This window comes from Lissotriton vulgaris, chromosome 8 (assembly GCF_964263255.1).
Source record: "Lissotriton vulgaris chromosome 8, aLisVul1.2, whole genome shotgun sequence".
Lineage (NCBI taxonomy): Eukaryota > Metazoa > Chordata > Amphibia > Caudata > Salamandridae > Lissotriton > Lissotriton vulgaris.
The window spans coordinates 103,464,012-103,485,368 of NC_141696.1; the positions used below are offsets into that span (position 1 = coordinate 103,464,012).

Sequence of the window (21,357 nt, forward strand, 5' to 3'; positions counted from 1 at the left end):
GGGTGGCTACTACGATCCTGTTATTAGTTCTACACTTGGATGACAGTCCTCCCGCAGCTTCCTCACTCCTCCAAAGGGGTTGAACAAATCTCAGGCCTTGTTGCTTCCCGTGACCAACGGGTCACCACCGCTTACTGTCCACGGGCTCTGGCCCGGTCAACACTGCAAAATTATCCAGAACAGCCCCTCCTGGAATACGAGGTTGCTGCACAAGGCTTCGGCTCACACCGCATGGCAGTCTTTCACGATGACAGCCCCTCCTGGCTCATTGGATTGCTGCACAGCTACCGAACAAGGCTTCAGCCATTATCACATGTAATGTAATGTAAAATGTAAAAATTATTTGTAGAGCGCTTGGACACCACTGGTTTCATGGCGCTATGGGGCAGATAAACTCAGGAGGGGACAGGGAGCAGGTGTTCAGTCATCATATGCTTGTCGGAACAGGTGGGTTTTTAGTAGTTTCCTGAAGGACATGTAGCAGGAGGTTGACCGGAGTTCGTAGGGGAGAGAATTCCAAGTTTTGGGTGCCAGAAAAGAGAACCCAAGGCCGCCGTGTTTCTTCCTCTTGAAGGAAGGGACAGAAAGAAGGTTGTGGCGCAAGGAGCGCAGGTTACGTGAGGGGACGTAACGATGGATCCTAGATGTTACAAAGGCAGGGCCATGGCCAGTCAAAGATTTAAAAAAGATTTGAAAATACCACGTTTCGCCACTGGCAGCCAATGAAGCTTTTTCAATATGGGGGAGACATGTTGATGTCTAGGTTGACGACATATAAGTCTCGCCGCTTGTTTCAGCACCAGTTGTGATTGGCGAAGTTGGTAGGCTGGAATGCCAACGTAAAGAACGTTGGCATAATCAAGACGGGAGATAACCAATGCCATAATGACCAGTACAAGGGCCTCAGTGGTCAGAAACCTGGAGATTATTCGAATTCGTCGTAGTTGGAAAAAACATGACGAAGTAACTGCCTTGATCTGGGGTGCCAATGAGAGATCTTTGCTGATGGTGATCCCTAAACTCTTTACAGATTCAGAAGGGGAAGGAGCGGAGCCCCAAGATGGTGGCCAAAAATTGGGGTTCCAGGGATTAAAGCGGCCTCCTGTTAGAACCAGCTCCGTTTTGTTGGGATTCAATTTGGCTTTGGGACATCCATTCTCCAATAAAGATCATAGTAGACTGAAAATCAACGATGGATGTGGGTGTGGAGTTAAGCTTAAAGACCCTTTGAATTTCATCAGCATAATTGAAGATGGTAACAGGATAGTTGTGTAGGGATTGAATCAGGGGTTGCATATATAGGTTGAATAAGAGTGGTGAAAGGGCCGACCCTTGTGGAACCCCACAGGTTAGTTTCTCAGGGGTGGCTGAGAAGGAGGATAGGCGAACAGCCTGGGAGCGATGGAATAAGAATGATCTTATCCACTCTAGCGCTGTGCCCCAGATGCCGGCGCTGCCGACACGGTCGATCAAAAGGATGTGATCGACTGCGTCGAAAGCAGCCGACAAATCCAGAAGCACAAGGGACTGGGGAATGTTATCAGCTCCCTTCCTGAGCTCGTCCAGTTTGGCAGAGTAGCAGTTTTTACCATGACAGCCCCTCCTGGCATACAGGGTCACTGCATCACAACAGCACAAAGATTCGGCCCATTCGACACAGAAGTCATTATCACAGCGGCACTCTCCTGGCATACAGGGGTGGCTGACTCAGTCCGGCACATGGGCAATGACTCAATCGGTGCAGCTCGCACAGAGTCCACTTGACAGGGCTCCCTCCAACACGCTCCTCTTCCTCACAGGGAACACTCGTCCTGGCAAGCAGGCAGGTGCTGGTGCTCCAGGCTCCAGTGCAGGTGCTCATGGATTCCCTGGGGGATGTCCCCTCACCCGGCAGGGAGACTAGCAGTCCTTGGCCACCGGCATAGTCACAGGCTGAAGTCTTCCAGATCTTCCCCTCCTCTCAAAGCCAGTTTGGCACCTTGGCAGATGACTAATATTGGGGTCTCAAACTCATCTTCTATAGTCCATCCCAGACACCCAATGTGATTTCATATCTGAGTCTTTGAAGAGTTATGTTGGGTTTCTGCTTCTTTTGAAGTGGATACTCTTCTGCTGCCTCTTGAAAATGAATCTGTTGCATGAGGGATGTCTCCGAAGCTGATAGTCCCACAACATGGGAGTAACCAGAGTTTACGCCTGGATGTTAGCCACAGTGATATTTGCATCAAAAGGATAGCCCAGGGCTCCCAGCCTTACTCTTTGTGATTCTCCTTCCTGAGATGTGCCCAGGCTTCTTCCCTGTGACCTCCCACCGAATCAAAGAGCACACTTTGAAGTGTACGGGGGAAGACTGGCTCTCTCTTCTCCAGGGCATGTCACACCCAGCTTTTAGGAATCAGCACTTCACAAATCTGTCTGGGGCATCTCTGTACCTCCACTCCATGTTTAACCATGCAGGCTGTGGTCTCTCAAAATGGAACCCAGGGCCCTTCACATATTGTATCATCCACAGGCACACATACACCCAGTGCATGCAGACAGCCTACACACACTGCACAGTACGGTATCCTCCATGTACAGTACCCTTCAGAGGCACAAATATACAGCACTTGCATTCCACATATGCACACTGCCCAGCACTGCATCCTTTATGTACTGTACCACTCATAGGCACACGTGCACCCCGCAGATACACCTATCAAGACTGCACTGCATCATTCATGTATTGTACCACTCACAGGTACACATATACCCAGCACATGCTCTTCTCCTGCACGTATTGTACTCTTTCATGTATTGTACCAATCACATGTACCTAGCACATGCACTTCTCCTGCATGCACTGTACAGCACTACATCGTTCTGGTAATGTATCACTGTCAGGCACATGCCCCTTCAGCACATGTATACACCATGCACACACTACTCAGTACTGCATTGTCCCTGTATGGCTCCGTCCCCAGGCACACATACACCCAGCTTGGATACACCTTCTGAGCTGCGCAGCACTTCACACCAACCTGATGTAGGCCAAGGGTGAGTTAAGCACACAGCAGCGGAACTTTAAAATGTGAGTGAGGCTTACTCAAGTGACACAGGTTAAAAAGGACTGTACACTCCTAATAACTACAAGGTGTGTTTTCATTACTGCACTTGTGCTTCTTAACCCCTGTTAAAGGCAGTTGCATTCTACAACAATAAGGACAGCACCTGTGGTGCCCTTCTAGGTCCAACAGGACCGCAAGACTTGCCTGTGTCATGGCGCACACACATAGTTCGTGTTTGCTTAGACAACAAAAATCAGCATTAGGGATCCAGACATCAGTACAGTTTGGCACTCAGGACAGGGGTGCACGTCCAATTACCCTGTAAAGGACTTTTTCATCCCAACAAGGAGCATCTTCAACTCTTTCCAAAAATGGAGCAGCTTTGGGGTGGCCCTGATGGATACTGGGATGTTGTTCAAGATCCTGGGTGCATAGATGAAAACATGCATATTTGCCAACACTCTGTGACCAATTAAAAGCTAGGGATTTCCAAGTTTTAAAACTATTAGCAGAATGATCATGTCGCTTTAAATGGCATTGTGTGACTTTTGGCCAATGATAACATCACAGGAATTCACATTATATTGCATGGGCCCCAATCAGTGAAAATAGCCCTGTACTTTGGATGATAACGTTTGGAGAAAATATTCCCATTACATCAGTGTATAATTTGAGTACTGTGGTTAGGTTTACCCTTGATGCTGGCTGTGTTCTCTATATGAAGGTTTCCACCTTTTGTGCCCTGCCTTTTTTCCTGTAGACTGGCTGTCTCCTGCAGCTAAACAGACTTCCTTTACACATAATCCTTCCCTAGAACCCAGCAGCATTCCCTGCCTGAAGAGCTGCCTGCACAATATACTCCTTTCACTCGCCACCTGAGTTGGTATTGGTGTAATCTACTACTTGGTATAAATAGAACTGCCATTTCCAAGGGGGGGGGGTGTATGAGGGACATATTTATTAAAAGTTCACGCAACGCAGGGCAGCAAACAAAGCGACTGCGTCGTGTGAACGATGGAGAGCTGAATAACCTCATATCGACTAAAATATGGTGCTCTTCAGCCATCTCCCTGCGTTGGTGCACTTGAATCTGCTAAGTGCCAATGCATGGTGCAAGTTTGCCTGCGTTACGGGCAGGATTGTTTTGTGCAGGAAGGTGCAGCTTGTCTTAAGGCTGGAAATATTGTCTGACGAAGGCATAAAATATTGAAAGCATTTGAATCTATGAAAGATCGAATGCTGGAAGCCCATGTCCTTATCAAGATGTGCTAGGCTGCATCTATTGTTTCGTATCATGGAGATCCAACTTGAGATGTGTCTTTCTGTACAGGTTGCAGTGGAGAAACTTGCGTAACATGTAAATGCCCCTCTAAAACGCCTGGATAAATGGAGCAATCAAGGCACAGGAATAGCTATAACCTGTATCAATCTAGCATGAGGTTTAGTCACATGATGCCCCACAATCTCAACACTCCCTAGAGGCATAGTCCGCTTGTTATATGTGCTGCTGAATTCAGCATAGGAAGAAAGAGGCAACAAGGAGAAATAAAAACATTTCTTCTCGTTAAGCCTCTGATGGGTAGGCATACCATTTTGGCACAAACCCAGATTTACAAGTCCCTGAAAATCTGGGTTTGCATCAAAATACATAGGTGGGTGCACGGGGACCCTCATGCGCCACCAATGTAATGCCTACCCCACGCAAAGTAATGAAAGGCAGTGCTTTGTGTTGACCAAACCTTGCATGGCGTAGTAAATTCCAAAAAGGATTTTGCTCTGGGACTGCGCTACAAAAGCGGCACGCACTCAATGCAAAGCCATAGTAAATCTGGGCTTCAGCGTTTCCATTAGTTAATTTAGCCTATTTTGTAATTGATAAGTTAATAGTGTGGTTTGATAGATAACACACTCCCAATCACTTCCAACTGCGCTGAGACTGAAGCTCTACAAGGCAAAACTATAGAAAGGGCTGCTTGGAAAAGAAGTCAAACTTATGGATAAGTCGCCCACCATGCACTAAATAAATGAATTGATCTGCACGGTGGTCTTTTACCAGCATAGCTCAATCCTTGAGGTACTCAACCCTTGACGTGTATCCCCACCTACGTGTGCACTTTTGCTCCTTGACTGACACTTTCACTGTATATGACCTTCAATGGGGAAGCACCATCTGAGACAGAGCAGAGTCCTGCAACATCAGGCAACATCAGGGCACTAGAAGTGCAGTAAGTTGCAGATGGCTTAGGACAGCTAAGAGCGCTGGTTCTGCGCCATGGTGAGCCCTGAACCCTGTCTGCCCAGTTTGCAGAACATTGTGAACCTCAGGCATGAGTATTGTACACATTCATTTACCCAGAAATTAGAGATGGGCCAATAGTTGCTCGGAACTGAAGAACCAAGAGAAGAGCATTTTTAGTGAATAGATGTCAATTCTTGCTTCAACTCCAAAGGGATGAATTGATGGATAAACAAATTCTTTATCAATTGGCATTACATGTATTCCTGGACAAAGATCCCTATGAGGTGTAGAACCCTTACTGTTACACATAACAATGCCTTGTATGGTGTTAAAAGGAAAAATTACCTTAGGGCAACAGGATATGTTCTTCTGGGTGGGATAGTGCAAGAGGTAACCAGAAACAGGCAAGGCTACTAAATGTTCTAATTGAACAATTAGTGCTTCTAATAGCCATCATATTTTTAAAGATGTTTTATTGGTTGTTCAGTTTTTTCCAAGTAAAACATGTTACATTTGTAAAAGATATTTGCCTTCATACAGTATTTAGACATTTTAACATTTGTTCTCTATCACTGTAATAGGGTAGTAATTCCAAGAAAGCTTGTAAAAGGAAAGACACACAATATACATACGGGAAAGCCATTCAATACAGACTACAGTACTCTCTTTACTCGTATGTCTACCTGATTTACCATTTTCAAACCAGATTGTGATATTTACTCTACATTCCCCGTATGGTCTTGAATGTGGGAGGGCATCCTCTACTAATGTACATTGCTCTCTCGGCTGCTATGCACCAGTCCATATTATTACACCATTCCTCTAATGCAGGTACATGAGCAGGTCCAAGTCTGTTCTTGGTCTCTCCTTACTAATGGTAGGGCTATCACAACAAACACCTTCTGGTTCCTTGCTACCTCAGGATACCCCCTGATTCTAAGCAGATCTGTGACAAATGTAAAGCCCAATGTCTTTTCTTATAAGCCCTCAACTTGTCTTCAAAATGGGGGGGGACAAAGTAGCAAAAACTTCCTAAGGTGTAAACCTCTTGGCTTATTTTAATCATGAAGTTGGAATTTTGTTTAGCTTCATATATGAGAAGCTTGTAAGAACTCAAAGGATTGCCAGCATCTTTTTACTTGTTTGACTGATAATTGAGTGAGTGCACTTAACCCCTCCCCTGCTGGTGACGGAACCACTCCGTCATCAGCCACGGTCGCGCTGTGCTGATGACGGAGCGGTTCCGTCACGGCCCGCTCGGAACGCCTGCGCGGCGTGGATTCCGCGCCTGCGCTGAACGTTCTATTGAGCGGGCGGGGCCGTGACGGAACCGCACCGTCATAAGCACAGCGCAACCGCGGCTGGTGACGGAGCGGTTCCGTCACCATCCATAATGTCTTGCCCTTGCATGCGGACCACGAAAGGATGGACACAGGTTGGATTGCCTTGGTGCCGACTCTCAGTGCACTGTATTTTATGCTGCCTGCGGGAGCGCGTGACCTCCATTCAAGGCAAAGAGCTGGAACACCAAGCAGTGAATGAACCCCCGCCCCCAAAAGGATGCTACGAAAGTGCAATGTGAAAGGAGGAGGAAGAGAGAGCTAGATAGGAACTCACTAAGTTGCATGCGGAGAGGCAAGTAGTTCAAACTATCGGCTAACAACCAAAGACTTTTCATTTTTGTCACAATATTAAGTACACTGAATTCCATGATAAAGATGAATTGCTCTCCAAGTAGCAAACAGATGAATCCCATTTCCAGAAATCCAAAGAATCAGTCTACAGATAGAAAGCCTGCCTTGTTGACAACACTTCATTAACATTGAAAAATCAAATTTTAAAACACTACCTTAACTCAATATGGATGACATAGAAGCCAAGATTACTTGTGACTCTCATTCACTGATGACTTAAAACTCTGGTATGCATAAATGACTCCCCAAAACAGTGAAAACAGCAAGTGCTAAAACATCTTCACTTAATTGCAAGAGAACTCTGACTAGACAGACAAGCGTAGTAAGGAAAGCTGTTTCTGCAGAATTAGGGTGTTTATACCTCCCACCAGGGCTTTTACTATTCCAACACCTTCCCTACTGTACGTAGACTGGTGTTGGAATAGTAAATCTTACTATTCCTAAGTCCAGCGCAAGTCATTGTAACGACTTTCGTTGTAAAAATTGCGATGTAACATACCACAAATATTTTGATCGCGTTGTTACATCACATATTCAGTAGCAATAATGGCTTGTATATAATATTGAAAAAGCTTCCACTTAAATCCCTGGTGACACCACAACAATGTTGCTGCTCCTGAGTTTCAAAAAGAGAAAGGAAATCCAGAGAGAAAATGACTCTCTTTAAAGGATTTCCTTTCCCCTACAACGCTCACCTGGCATGACGTCATGCCGTACCTTTTCCACTAGTGACAAGTGAGCAGATTGAGCATGCGCTCGGCAATGTGCCTGCTGTCACTGCAGTCTGGAAAAAACAGACCGCCTGTGCCAGGGCACAAAAAAGAGCTGGATAGAGACCCGTTTCGAGGCCCCCTTTAAAAAACTGGCGGTGCTCAGCACCCGTGAGACCCGGCCCACTTAAAGCCCTGCCTCCCACAATGCGACACTCCGTGCTATAACCCTGATTGAACCATGACTAAAGAACACCCTAAGTGAATCCTCCCTTGTCCATGAAGGAACTGTTGAATGCTGATAAGGGCCATGATCTCAGATAGATCCACATGGAAGTGAGATCAAGCCATAAACTCCATTATATAGTCACAACTACATCCACCTAGAAGCCTCTGCATGCCTGCCCTGGAAATGCTAACCTTGCTTTACATGCAGGAAATCAACCATGTTACTCTAAAGTTCCCACACACCGGAAGCATAAGCAAGAGTCCAGCCCTTACGCTGGATCAATGACATCCCAGGAATGGAGGTTCATCAACAACACGTGTCAGCATCTTTAGAGTGTTTCAGCACCTGGTCCTTACTGCCACATGTTTGACCCCTTTTGTATTCCGAAATCTTACTTTAATATTGACAATGTGTCCATGTCTTAGTTTTCTCTCCTACTAATTAGGCTTTTCGTCTTTTTGTCAACACTAATGGCCAACCTTGAACATGAAAGTTACTTACCAATAACCTCAGTTCTCCACTGTTGGTATCTTTAACCCCTTGCATGCTGTTGACGGCCGGGAGCCGTCATGTCACACAGTGCTCGTGTGCTGATGACGGCTCCCGGCTGTCATGACCGCATCCGCGATCGGAATGTGCCGCACAGGCGCAGAATCGCGGCAGCAACCAAGGGGTTAATAGATTCACATTTTTACGAATATTCCAAGTGAATATGCGGGAAGCAATCCTAGCCTGGTAATGGGAAACAGCCAGAGCAGGTGATGCTATGAACAATTCACTGATGAAGTTGCAAAAAGTTACTTATCTGTTATCAGTGCTGGAGAGAAATGAGCTACTCATCTATAACTGTAGTTTTCCAGTGTCTACATTTTTCATAGATTCACATACTTTGAATAAATCTTGTCTTCAGGTTGGGAATATTCTCAGTCGGAAGGCGGAAATATTAAAAGCATTTGAATCTATGAAAGATCCAAAGCTGGAAGCACATATCATTATCAAGATGTGCTAGGCTTCAGCTATTGTTCCATACCACAGAGATCCAACTTGATATGTCTTTCTGTACAGGTTGTAGTGGAGAAACATCTGTAGCATGTAAACCCAACTCTAAAACGCATGGGTAAATGGGGCAATCAAGGCACATGAATGGCCATAACCTGTATCAATCTAGCACGAGGTTTAGTCACACGATGCCCCACAAACTCAACACTCTACATAAAAAGAAACAGACCCACCATAAAATAATCAGTAAGGATGTGTGAGTTTAACACAGAGACCAACATCCAGAGCTTCAAACAGAAGGCAAACAAAGGGAAAGTTGGTAAATAGTTGATTCGTAAACACTAGGAAAAAGTTAGGTCAGGGTTGTGAGTTCTTCGCTAGAACACATTCCATTATTAACAGAACTAAAGTCCCCTTTTCTTCCAATAACACTTGACTATAGCTTGATCTCTTCTAGAAAAAGTGCAGTATGTACTCTTCATGCTCATATACTCCATTTTCATTCTTCCTCCTCTGTCTTTTCCAGTGGTGGAATCTCATTCTCCGTCGTGAAGGACATCTCGTCTGGGTAAGGCGGACACTCGTCCTCGGGCACACCTGCTCCCTCACTGCCTTGGTGCACAGTAGCCTCTGCCGAGCCTTTGCCCGAGGCTAGAGAATCCTCGTCATAGTTGTGGAAACTGTTCCGGACCTTCATGATGTAGCGACTCAGCATGTTGGACCCGTCCTTAGGGTTACCTGACAAGGTGCCATCGGATATAGAGCACCGCAGGACCTTGACGTCAGACTGCAGGCGAATGACATTTTTGTTCAGCTCTGTGATTCGGTTTCCAAGATCTGTTTGGAAAGAAAAATTGAAAGTGAACAAAAGTTAGGGTTGAACTCACTTTTAGGAGTCCTAAGAATACTGCTTCTTTACCTGAGGATGATAAAGGTGTGCATGCAACCGCGCATCTGGCCCTCTCCTATCTTACAGTACATTGTCTTTTTCTTTCACAATATATTTTCTATATTTACGTCAAATGCTCTTGAAAACGATGCAATGCTTAATAAAAATTTTAGTTCTACAATATTTTGGAAGCGTTTTGAGCTGATTCGTCATACATAAGAAAAGTTGTGGCAGATAAAAAAAAGAAAAATACAAAAAAGATAGCACTGTGTACTTCATAGAAATGGACTACCAATGGCCATGCAAGACAACATGAACTTTCATCTCCCATAAAAGGGGTTTATACAATGGGGTAATGGAAAATGCTCAGCACACGTGGCAGGTGCAGTAATGCCACTTAAACTGGAGAAATTAGAATTTAGAGTTGTAGCATTTGTTAGAATTTCTGTACCGCCAATAAGCAGAATCCAAAAAAGGCAGAGATGAATTTGCCAAATCAGTGGAGGAAAATCTGAGTTGGTTACGGTTGACAAGGAGATAGATGGAACTCATGTGCAATGTACATCCTGAGCGAAGACACCCTTCATGTATGGAATACACATCTAACATTGACACAGGTCCACATTCCTCATCGTGGGTCTCATTGACACAACTCAGTGACTGAAATTTGGAAATGTTGTTACAAAGTAGTGAAACATTTTTGACTTTCATGGTAATCACAAAGTGCCTGGAATCTAGGAATCTACAACTATTACAGATTCTTAGCACTAATACATATTTTTATTTTGCGTGTGAAGAATTGTACAGGGGTGGATTTCCCCATACAGGCATAAAACTGTAAAGTCCATTGACGCATTGTAGGTTTTTGTTGCTTCTCCAAAGTAAAAATATGTTCCCCATGTGTAAACCCTTTCAACACAGTACAGTGTTCCAACCTTGAAAACATATTTTCTCCTTCCTTTGGGAGACTTTAGGGCCTGATTTAGAGCTTGACTTGACGGATGAGATGCTTAATCACAGATGGGACGGACATTCTGTTCACCTTATTAGAAGTACATCATATCCGATGGCACTTGTAATACAGCGGGTGGGATATCTGTCGCGCTTGTGACAGAGGTTTCTATTCTACAACTCTAAATCAGGCGGATGGGATATCCATCACATTGGTAAATGAGTATCCCATTCTCCAAGCTCTACATCAGGCTTCACTGTAGGGGTCTACCTGCAAACACGGGCGGACCAGGAACAGCACTCAGCCTTGGCAATCTGCTCGATCTGCCCATGTTTCGAAGTGGGGGCTGGGACGGGTGCTAGTGAGAAGCACGGCACTCGCTTTTGTTACAGGGGGACGATATTGCAGCACTGCTGCTAAACCGGCCACACAGGTCCAAAACCGGCAGCAACCTTTCCGGCCCACCAGGAAAACGCCCGGTGCCCACTACGTCCAGTCCGGCCCTGCCAGCAAAAGGTTTATGAGCACCTACAAACTTGGAAATGTGTGCTCGTTCCTCAACTTTCCCATGTTCACCCACTTTGAAACACCTACCTACCCTCCACTACACTGGTGTAATTGTTATGAGGGAAAATCTAATTTATGAGTGAAAGTCCTACCATTCCTGAGTCCCTGGTACAGGAAAATGACTTCACTCCTTTAAGATGTTAGTTGTATCCCTACGTTCCACTTCAGAGCACCGGTGGCTGTGTGGATTGGATGGCCATTGATTATTTTAAACATCCATTGCATTTCTACATACCTACCTGTGTTAATAGTGCATGAATGGTAGATTACATCCCATTTTCTGGTCCATTAACACATGTGTTATTTAGGTTCCGCGTAAATAAGCCAGCATATTTCTCTTTATGTGCAAATGATTTAAAATGTACTACATTTTGAGTAGTAAGCACATTTGTATTATATGCCCTTTGGCTCTATTATTATAGTCTCCCAGTTGTGCAAATTTTACCTATGTTCCATGTGCTAGTACTGAGCACACACTGCGTAATGTAGCATACGCACATGCACAAATCACCATTCTATTTTTTGTGAATCATGCCAACTTTACTCCTGTGTAGAATAGGGCTTCTGTTTTGCAGGAGACAAAAGATATGCGAGTCAGCCGCAAAATATCTAAGATATTAGCCTTGTTTATGGTAAACAAGGGAAACCCTTCGATAAAAAGGGACCAGGAGTACATGTATTTATAAACAAAGAGGGGTCCCTTATGTAAAACATACAGGCAGCTCAATGTTCATACGGATACAATAAAGCCTTTGTATAATGTCCAAATGGACAATTTATAAATATTTATTTTGAACAATAAAAAATCTATGGTGTTGGGAAAAAATAATCAGAAAAGACAGTCAAATAGGACATTGACAGCTCAGGCAGATAAGTGTGACAAATGAAACACAATGATTATAGTAACTAATCATGAGTTCCAAATCTCTTGTGTACAAATATGAACACTTTACCAATCGAGACTAGGTACTAGAGTTGAAGACGCTTCAATACTTGTAGAAATCATAGGATCATCATCAGGACAGACAGTGTTAGGCCTGAGAAGGAGTTACAATTGATGTAAACCAATATAAACTAGGTGTACTTATGAGAATTGGGTCATGCTCACGTGTGATAGAGTACACGAGGCTTAATAAGCGGAAAATTGTAAGTGCTTAGTCGATTCACTTGTAGTGTTTTAAAAGGTTGTATGAACAGGCTTGTTTTTCAATTTGAATCGATTATGTTTTGTTGCTTTCTTGTTTTTCATCTATAAAACCTATGCACAAGCACTTTCTCAGGGCACCCTGTTGCACTTATTGGAGCAAACGCTGTATATAAATTACTATGTGTACTGATGTTTCTTAATACAGTTTATTCTTGTTTTGTATTCAAGTATATTGTTTTGTGTGGTGTAGCTTTTTTCATTTGCTCTTCCCTCTAGCGAAACAACATTTACCCCTCTCCATTTGATGTGAGGTTTATTTGTATTGCCTCAGGATAGATTTATTAATTAAGCTGTTCCTTAACCCCTTCGCTGCGGGGGTTATTCCCCCGCTGTGCTGGGGGGTGGGGGGGCGCGCACAGCGCCCGCATGCTCATGACGAGCTGAGCTCGTCATGATCTACAGTGCTCCTGTGCTCATGACGAACTCAGCTCGTCACATGTGCATTGGCTCCGTGGAACGTTCAGCACAGCGGGGGAATTATCCCTACATTGGAGGTAGATATGTTGGATGCAATATTAATACCATCAAATACATTACATGCAGTACAGTAACTACACGCTACATGACGAGTGTATCCAAATGATTAGTTCCACACCTCTGTTCATTCTTACCTTTCCTCTTGCTCTCCTCAAACTCGCGTCGTGCGGTGTCTATGTATCTCTGCACCAGAGCTTTGATGACCTGCAGCCGATAGGACGAGCGGCTCTCTACACCGCTGTCTCCCATGTCTCTGTTTGACTGAGGGATCATAACCAACATTGTGTTACTCTTAAACAAGCAGATTACTAGTACCTTAAATATCTGTATCAGCAGGTGTACCCCAAAATCTGCAGCTATGAATAAAGCCTGCTTCAACAACTGCTCAACCCTTCTCTCGAGTTGCAAATGATGAAGTGGTGGCGGTGCAGCACAAAACCAAAGAAGTTGCAGGGATCTTTAGAGGCCGTGTAGACCCCTGGCAGGCAGCTTCCCAGGTGAGCGGAGGGTATAGCCCACCTGGGAAAGGACCAGTCGTGCAAAGGGTTCTGTGTGCCTTTACTGGAGCCACCACTGTGCCACAGTGTGTTTTGCCCACTCTGCAAAGGTTTTTGTGTTCTGAAAACAAACAGCCAATGAAGGACTTTGTTTTCAGGAAATGAAAAAAATACAATGGTCCTGAGGATGGGGGCATTGTGTGTTTCCCCTCTCTGGGACAGCTATGGCTTGAGTCACTATCGCCCTCTCCTAATTAGGGCTGAGTGCCAATGAATGTTTACCAGACAGGACCAGGACAGGAAAGCAAAAGCATACCTGACAAACATGCTCAGAACAGCCCCACTGTCTTAGCTCTCTCTTTTTTCATTGATTCATTCTCTCTTGTTCCCTTCTCTCCCTCAATGATTTCTAGCTCCCTCGCCCCATTTTTCCCTCTCTCTCTCTCTTGAAGGCCTCTCCTGTGCCTGCTGCAAATTATCCTGAGGATCTAGGGAAAGTGGCAGAGGCACTAACAGCCACCCTGGGCAGTCAAAATGGGCCTCCAATGGTTTCAGTACACCGGGGAAATGCCTTGTGGAATAAAAGGCTATTCCGGCCCGGTCAATGGGGAACAGGTTGTCATGTCAGACATTTACACCAGAGACAACAGCTCAGAATACACAAGTGTGCACCCAGCACTTGTCCAGACTCTAAACAGAGTGAGGAAGCAAGTGAGGAAGCAGTGACTTCGGTGGGGGTGAGGAGAGAGCACCCCCGAAATACCGTGGTTCTCCCACTTAGCCAAACTGTAAGCGACGCCCTTGGTCTGAGAAGACCATTGGTTAAGAGCAAGAGAGACACAGAACTGGGAACACTGGAGAAAAAGCCACGCGATGAAAGGGAGGGTAGTGAGTAAATAAATTGCAATTATGAGTCTGAGCTGAAATATGCAAGTGTATCTAACTTTCAATGACATTTACCCAGGCCATGGAGCAAGGGTGTGAAGTGCTCAGGATCTTACATAAATGTACATACAATAACTTACATGGGAATCATTTCCATGGTCAATGGTTTTCCTGAAAATTTGTCGTGGATTCTTCAGAAGAGGATGCATGGGAAACGAGGAAATGGAAGCGGGCAGCACCACTGTTTCCTTCCATTCCCTCAGCTTTTCTCTACCTTGTGTTGATATACCAAAACTCTCCCTAGGGCTTGATATAAAAAATATTTCTGGGGGAGTGGCCAAGATGGCGGCGAGATAAGACATGGATTCCTGTCCCTCCGGCGCCGCCACATTTTATCTCTGATTTATCGCCCGATACGAGTCCAATCCAAGGCTGTTTACGGTCGGATTCCTTTGAGGGGCTGAAAGGGTTGCGACTGCTTGCCTCCTTTTTGCTGCCACCGACTTTTTGAGGATTTTTTGCCCTGCAGCGAGGCGGCGGCCTAGTGGGCCTAGTGTGCATCGGGTCTGCACTGGACGGTGCGGGGATCCACTGGGGCTGTGGACCAGGGGTGTGCCGCACGGGCGAACCTCCCTACGAGAGTAAGGAATGAGGAGAGGGCAGCTGGCTGCGTTGCCGTGGTGTGGAGCCCGATTTGCCTACCTGGTCTGGACTTTGGTGGAGCCCGCCCAACAGGGAGCGTGGGCCTAGAGGCCTGCCGAGAGTGATTCTGCCCGGCCCACATCTTCGCCAGCCAAGGGAGAGCCTGGGAGTGACGCGGGCTCTACTGGGCTCCGGAGGTGGTTTCTGGCGGCGAGCTGGGAGGTGAGACGCGGGGCTCCGGGGAGCGAGCTGCGGCCTGGAGAACTAGGGGGTGCGCCGCAGCTTGACAGACGGCACGATTTTGAACCAGCAGCTGCCCGCAGCTTGCTGTGCCCTGCACGGAATGTGGAGCCTCACCTGTGTGCTCGCAGCGGACTCTGGGTCAGCAGTTAGCGCTCCCGCCTTTTGAACTGTACAGGGGATGACGGAGTTCTAGTGCAGCCCCGGGAGTCTCGGAGGGACAGTACCTCGTTGGATCTCCTGGGTGGAGGAGCGCTGCAAGCGGTAACCTTTCCCTGAAAGGTCGGTATTTGATGCAGCAGCGTGGCGGCGGGCGGCACAGCGGTGGTGCAGAGCCTGCGGCACCGCCATCTTAGGGGTTGCCTCGTTTGCCTGGTTACTGGTGATGCCTGCACAATTTGGACATGAGCCTAGCGGCCTAATGAGACTGCCGCCGCTCGACTCCCCGTGTCTACAGGTGAAAGGATGCTGGGATACGGTGGAAGTTACACTGTCCCTGGGGTGCTTTCCGGACCCAGTGGAGGTGACACCGGGGTCTTGAGGTGAGGTGAAAGCTTTGGGAGGCTGGTCTCGCTCCGCAGATCGGCGGATTGCATGTGCTGAAGCCTGCACTTGCCCCTCCCCCCCCCCGGCCTGCTGCCTGTGCAGCGTGTGGTTTTCCCTGATGTGGCCAGCTGCGGATCTGGGGTTTTCCCGAGTGCTGGCAGAGCGCAGGTGTGGTGCATGAGATATCGCCTGGGTGGGACTTTGTGGTGCACCTTGGGTGATATAGAAACAGTACCCCCCCATTGAAAGTGCATTGATCGTCAGTAGGTGAGGAGCGCTGCCGATCTCACTGGGGGTGACTGGGTCTGCTGTGAGCCCTATTTGGCAGGGGCCTGGTTTGTGTCCTGGAATCGATGTGGAGAGGAGCGAATCTGGTGGTGTCGCTAGTCGGTCTGTGATGGCGGCGGGCGGTGTGGATGTGAGCGCCCCCTCCCTTGTCGTAGGTGAAGAGTACACCGGCCTTGCCTGCATGCTGAATGGCTCGCTGGGGTTAACGTGTGCTCCAGAGGGGTGCCCAGAATACAGGATTTGGCCTTTGATATCGGATGCAGGGACTCAGGCCATAGCACAGGCGATCTAACGCTACCCTTCGGCCAGGTGTAGTATGTCACGTTGAGCTGAGAGGAATGGAAGGGCTCATAGAGAGAAGTCACTGAAAGAACGCAGCAGGGCCGGCAAAATCCCCAGCCTGATCTGAAGGCCAGTCACATGGATGGTGACGATGCACCTGCGACTAAAGCGTTCATGGTCGAACTCTTTTCGGCTAGCAAGGAAGATATTCAAGATCTTCGCTCTCAGCTATCTGCTGACCTATGAGAGGTCAGACGCGACGTTGATGGAATCGGCGAGAGAGTGGCGACCCTAGAGGAACACAACTTGAGTCAGGAGGACTACCTTCACCAACTGCAGTAGGAGATGATTACCCTCCGTGAGCAAAATATCGATCTTCAGGCCCATGCTGAGGACCCGGAGAACCACTCCAGGTGGAATAATATACGGATTAGAGCGGTTCCATGGAAAGGTGAAGGTGACGATCTGCCGGCCTATGTCAACGCCTTATTGCAGCAGATTCTGGGGGATGAGGAGAGTTCAGACATTCAGATGGCTCGGGTTCACCGGGTGGGCCTTCCGCGTGGAGCTAAGGCTCCCCCTCCGGATATACTTGTCTGTGTCCATGACTTTCAGTTAAAAGAACGCATTCTCCGGAGGGCACGTGATCAACAGCCGGTGCAGTTCCGCGGGCACAAACCTGCTCTCTTCCAGGATTTGGCAGCCTCCACGCTCATCAAGTGCAGAGCGTTCAAGCCTGTAACCAATCACCTACATGCAAAGAACATTCCCTACTCATGGGGCCACCCATTTCATCTTATCTTCAAGCATCAAGGCAGACTCCTCCAGATCAGGTCTTTGGAAGAAGCGTTGGAAACCTTGGGGATCGAAAGAAGTCCGTCTACAGAAGAGGATGACAGACCGAAACCTCAACAGAGACGGCGCTCCCCGGTATGGCGGCGAATTGGGAAACCGTCTCCTAGTCCAAAACCCGACCCAGCCACAAGCAAGCAGGAGAGGGAAGCCGTTCTTACATCACTGTTGCAAGTCTCTGAGTACCCCGACGCCCCTTGAGTCTTTTGTCGCATGGCATTCTATTGGGTTCAACTAGGTGCACCGGAGGGACAGGGAGGGGTGGTTGTGTTATTGGTTCATCTTTCCCCCGGTGCCGGAGTGCTGGGAGACACTTTACTCTTGTTTTGACTGTTTCTGTGCCACGTCCCTTTGGACTCTGATCACCTAGAGATGTACTTTAGTCATTGCTGGTTTGTGGGGGTTTGTTGTTGGGTGGGTTGGGGGGAGGGTTTTTGGGGGGCCTCTGTACCGGTCAGTTTGTCTACATTGCTTATGTGCGTCCATGTTGTCATGTCCCTTGTCACACAGTTATGAGCTACAGCTGGCTTTCCCGGCCCGCTTCCAGGGCCTAACACTGTTAAGATGGCGAAAGGATCTTAAAGTAGTGTACCAATAGGATAATTTTTTATCATTTGGACTGGTGGTGACCATTGTCCACCGCCATCTAAGTATATTATGAGCTCTTTATTTCCGACTTTATTTTATCTATTTGTAAGGTTTACCTATTGGCTTTGACATGATTTTACATCTCTTTTGCCTCTTTTCGGGCCTAGAGGCCTAAACTAGAGAGCAGCCATCTTTTCTTTCTGCCTCGGCTGTCCGAGGTGCTTGTAGGTCAGGGGTAATGTTTTAGTTTCAGCTTGTTGTTCACTAGTTGGAAACCGGTGAGGACCGGCCCTTATCGAAGGAATGTGCTTATTCCCCGGGTTCTAGACGCAACGGCAGATGGCCACTGTGGGAGCGTCGGGAGCACGGGGCTTGGTACAGGAATTCGGTGGGAGACAGGTTGCTGGCTGGAAATTTCCATGAGCAGAGGGCCTCCCATATTATCGAAGAGCAGCAGAGCAGGGAGCGAGAATTTGAACAGCCAGTCTTGGGAGCAGTTCGAAGTTAGTTGCTCCGTTCAGAGGTTGAAGTCGGCAGTAGTGGCTGTCAGGGTGTTATCTTGGGCTGGTGCGGATGAAGATTGGAGAGGGTTCAAGTGGCCTGAAGTTGTGGCAGCTTTGATGAGGCATAGCGGTGCAGACGTGCACCTGCGATTGCAGAGCAGAGTCCTGAAAGAACCGAAGCGAGAGAGAGAGGGACCAGCTCAGCTGCTGAGGCCGGAATGCGTGAGACCATGGTGAGGCGTTCCTAGATAGTTAGCAACTTTTAAAGATTCATTCCTTTTTGCTTCCTAGGTTATGTTTAGGTTCCCACTTGAAACAATAATTTCCTACTATATTACTGCAATGTTTTCTTTGTCTTGTCATATCATCATTATGTAATAAAGAGACCCCAATGATTAGCAGTTGCACTTGAATGTTGTTTCCGTGACAGGATTAACCTTTCTTTCTAGCCAGGTGCTGACGTATAGAAGGATGTGTGCGATTCCCTTCTTACAGGTAACTGATGACGGGAGGATATGTTGCTCATAACAGGAAATAACTTCCAGTGGGATTAATTGGAACTAATAGTTTCTGTTTGAGAAGGTCAGGCCCCTATTCCATGTGTTAGGGAAATTGGCTCTCATCAGATGCTCAAATGGTAGGTATCAAATAGATCGTCCGTGACCGGGCGTTAATGAGATCGCCAATAGTGATTGGCGTTAATGAGATCACCAATAGTGATTGGTGTTAATGAGATCGTCTGTGACTGGGCGCTAATGAGATCGCCAATAGTGATTGGCGTTAATGAGATCACCAATAGTGATAGGTTTTAATGAGATCGTCCGTGACCGGGCGTTAATGAGATGGCCAATAGTGATTGGCGTTAATGAGATCGTCCACCAGTGGACGTTAGTGAGATCGTCCATGACTCGGCGTTAATGAGATCGTCAAGAGACGTTATAGCAATTGCAGAATCAGAAATGTGGCCAGCTCTGTGAGGTAACTATAGGATATAGTGTGGATTCACCATTCCCAGGTAAGTAATTTAGATACAGTGCTTGTAGGTACTGGGAAGGGAATAGATAAGCTGATAACTTGGTCTGAAAATCCGGTCGCTACAAGTAGTGAGCCTGAATGTGAAAGGCCTTAATCACCCCGGGAAAAGATTGGCCGTATTGTCCTTCTTGGCAGGCTTAAAGGGTGACATTTGTCTATTGCAGGAGACTCATCTACTTTCTAAAGATTTTATACGGCTGCGTGATAGACGCTTTCCCCAACAGTTTTGGTCGGCAGGTCCATTTAAGAGAAATAGGGTGGCCATCCTGCTGGGAGCCCGCTTCTCTGGAAAGGTGGTGGCGACAATAGCTGAAATCAAAGGCCGCCTCTTAGCCATCAGGGCCTTTTGGAGGGGAATACACCTCACTATTGCTTCCTTATACGCTCCTAATACACAACAGGAACCCTTCCTGCTCCCTGCACTTGCAGACATTCTTTCTACACCTGACACAGCCGTTTTGGTAGGAGGGGACATGAATCTGGTCATGCATGCTAAAATAGACAGGTCGGGCCAGCGCACAGGTCAGGCTGGAGAGCTTTCAGCTAAAGGGCGGGAATGGTTGAGGGACAGCGGGTTGCTTGATGTATGGCGAGAACACCATCCTGGGGAGCGGGATTATACTTATTATTCAGTGGCCCACAAGACGTATGCCAGACTAGATCACTTCTTGGCCTTAAGCGCTCTATTACCTCTCTTACACTCATCAGTGATTGAGGCCGCTCTCTCTCAGATCATACGCCCCTCTCTGTCCACATCCCAGTGCAGCGCCCGCGTAAATTCTCTCCGAGCTGGTGCTTGCACGAGTCCCTACTGCACTCAGAAGACACGACGACGCACATTAGGCCTACTATCACATACTATTTAGCACACAATGACAACAACACTGTGGCCCTTTCCTCAGTTTGGGAGGCCCTGAAACTAGTCACGAGAGGAGAATGTATTGCTATTTCAGCAGCGCACAATGTGCTTCGTAAAGAGCAGCGTGAGAAACTGGGGAATGAGGTGCTCAAACTTGAAGCGATTCACAAGCGCACTGGTGCCCCAAGAGTCTGGAAGCAATTAGAAAATACACCTAGACCTAGATAGGGCTGAATATGCTCTTATCCGCTTTACCATACATTTTTGTTAAGCAGCGACAAATGCGGCAAGATGCTAGTTCAGCGACTCCGCGCCAAAGCCCAAACCGGGCAAGGATGTGAGGGAGTGTGGTTCATACAGGCCCATCTTCCCCCTTAATAATGATGCAAAGATTTTTGCAGGAGTACTAGCAGCTCTCCTTAAACTACTAATGGTGGGAATAATAGACCCTGATAAGGCGGCCTTAATCCCAACTCGACAAGGGGGAGACAACACCAAGGGGCTCTTTCACCTGTTAGAAGGCCCTTTTGCTAGCTATTGACGCCAAGAAGGCCTTCGATCGGGTAGATTGGGGCTATCTATTTGAGGTCCTGCGCCACTTTGGCTTTAGGGAAAACTTCCTTAAGTGGATTCGGTGTAACTATTGTGCCCCATCAGCCTTTGTGTGACCGCGAATGGCTGTAGATCCTCGCTCTTCCCGATCTCCAGAGGGACCCGGCAAGGATGTCCCCTGTCGCCATTACTGTTTGCGCTTTATATGGAGCCTTTTGCTCAGCATATTTGGATGGATCAGCGCATTGTAGGTATGAAGTTTGGAGCGGATATCCACAAAAATAAGTTTATATGCCGATGATGTGATCTTATCCCTCATGCATCCGCAGATCTGCCTGCCGGCGCTGATGAATGAGATTACGGCGTTTGGGGAGGTGTCGGGGTTCAAAGTGAATCTGCACAAATCCGTAATTTTGAATGTCGGCATACCCCCTGCGGAAGTGAGTGCTCTGGAACAACAATTCCCATTCCGTTGGACGCAGGGTGATATACAATATTTGGATTTGCAGCTGGCTCCGACTCTTCCCCCCACAGTGAAGCTTAATTATTCAATGCTACTGGAGAAGATGGCCAAGGCG

At 47.1% G+C, this 21,357-nt stretch overlaps 1 protein-coding gene across 1 annotated transcript in view; it reads right to left on the bottom strand.

The window, feature by feature from the left end:
• Positions 1-8,792: 8,792 nt before the first annotated feature.
• The window catches only part of LOC147693540 (short transient receptor potential channel 2-like), a 338,081-nt gene continuing 325,516 nt past the window's right edge, over positions 8,793-21,357 (bottom strand). Inside the window, exons 12-13 of the mRNA XM_086933233.1 lie at positions 13,145-13,271; positions 8,793-9,755 (exon numbers count right to left, since the gene is read on the bottom strand). Coding sequence (XP_086789359.1) covers positions 9,418-9,755; positions 13,145-13,271 — 465 coding nt within the window. The 3' untranslated portion in view covers positions 8,793-9,417. The remainder of the gene's footprint in view (positions 9,756-13,144; positions 13,272-21,357) is intronic.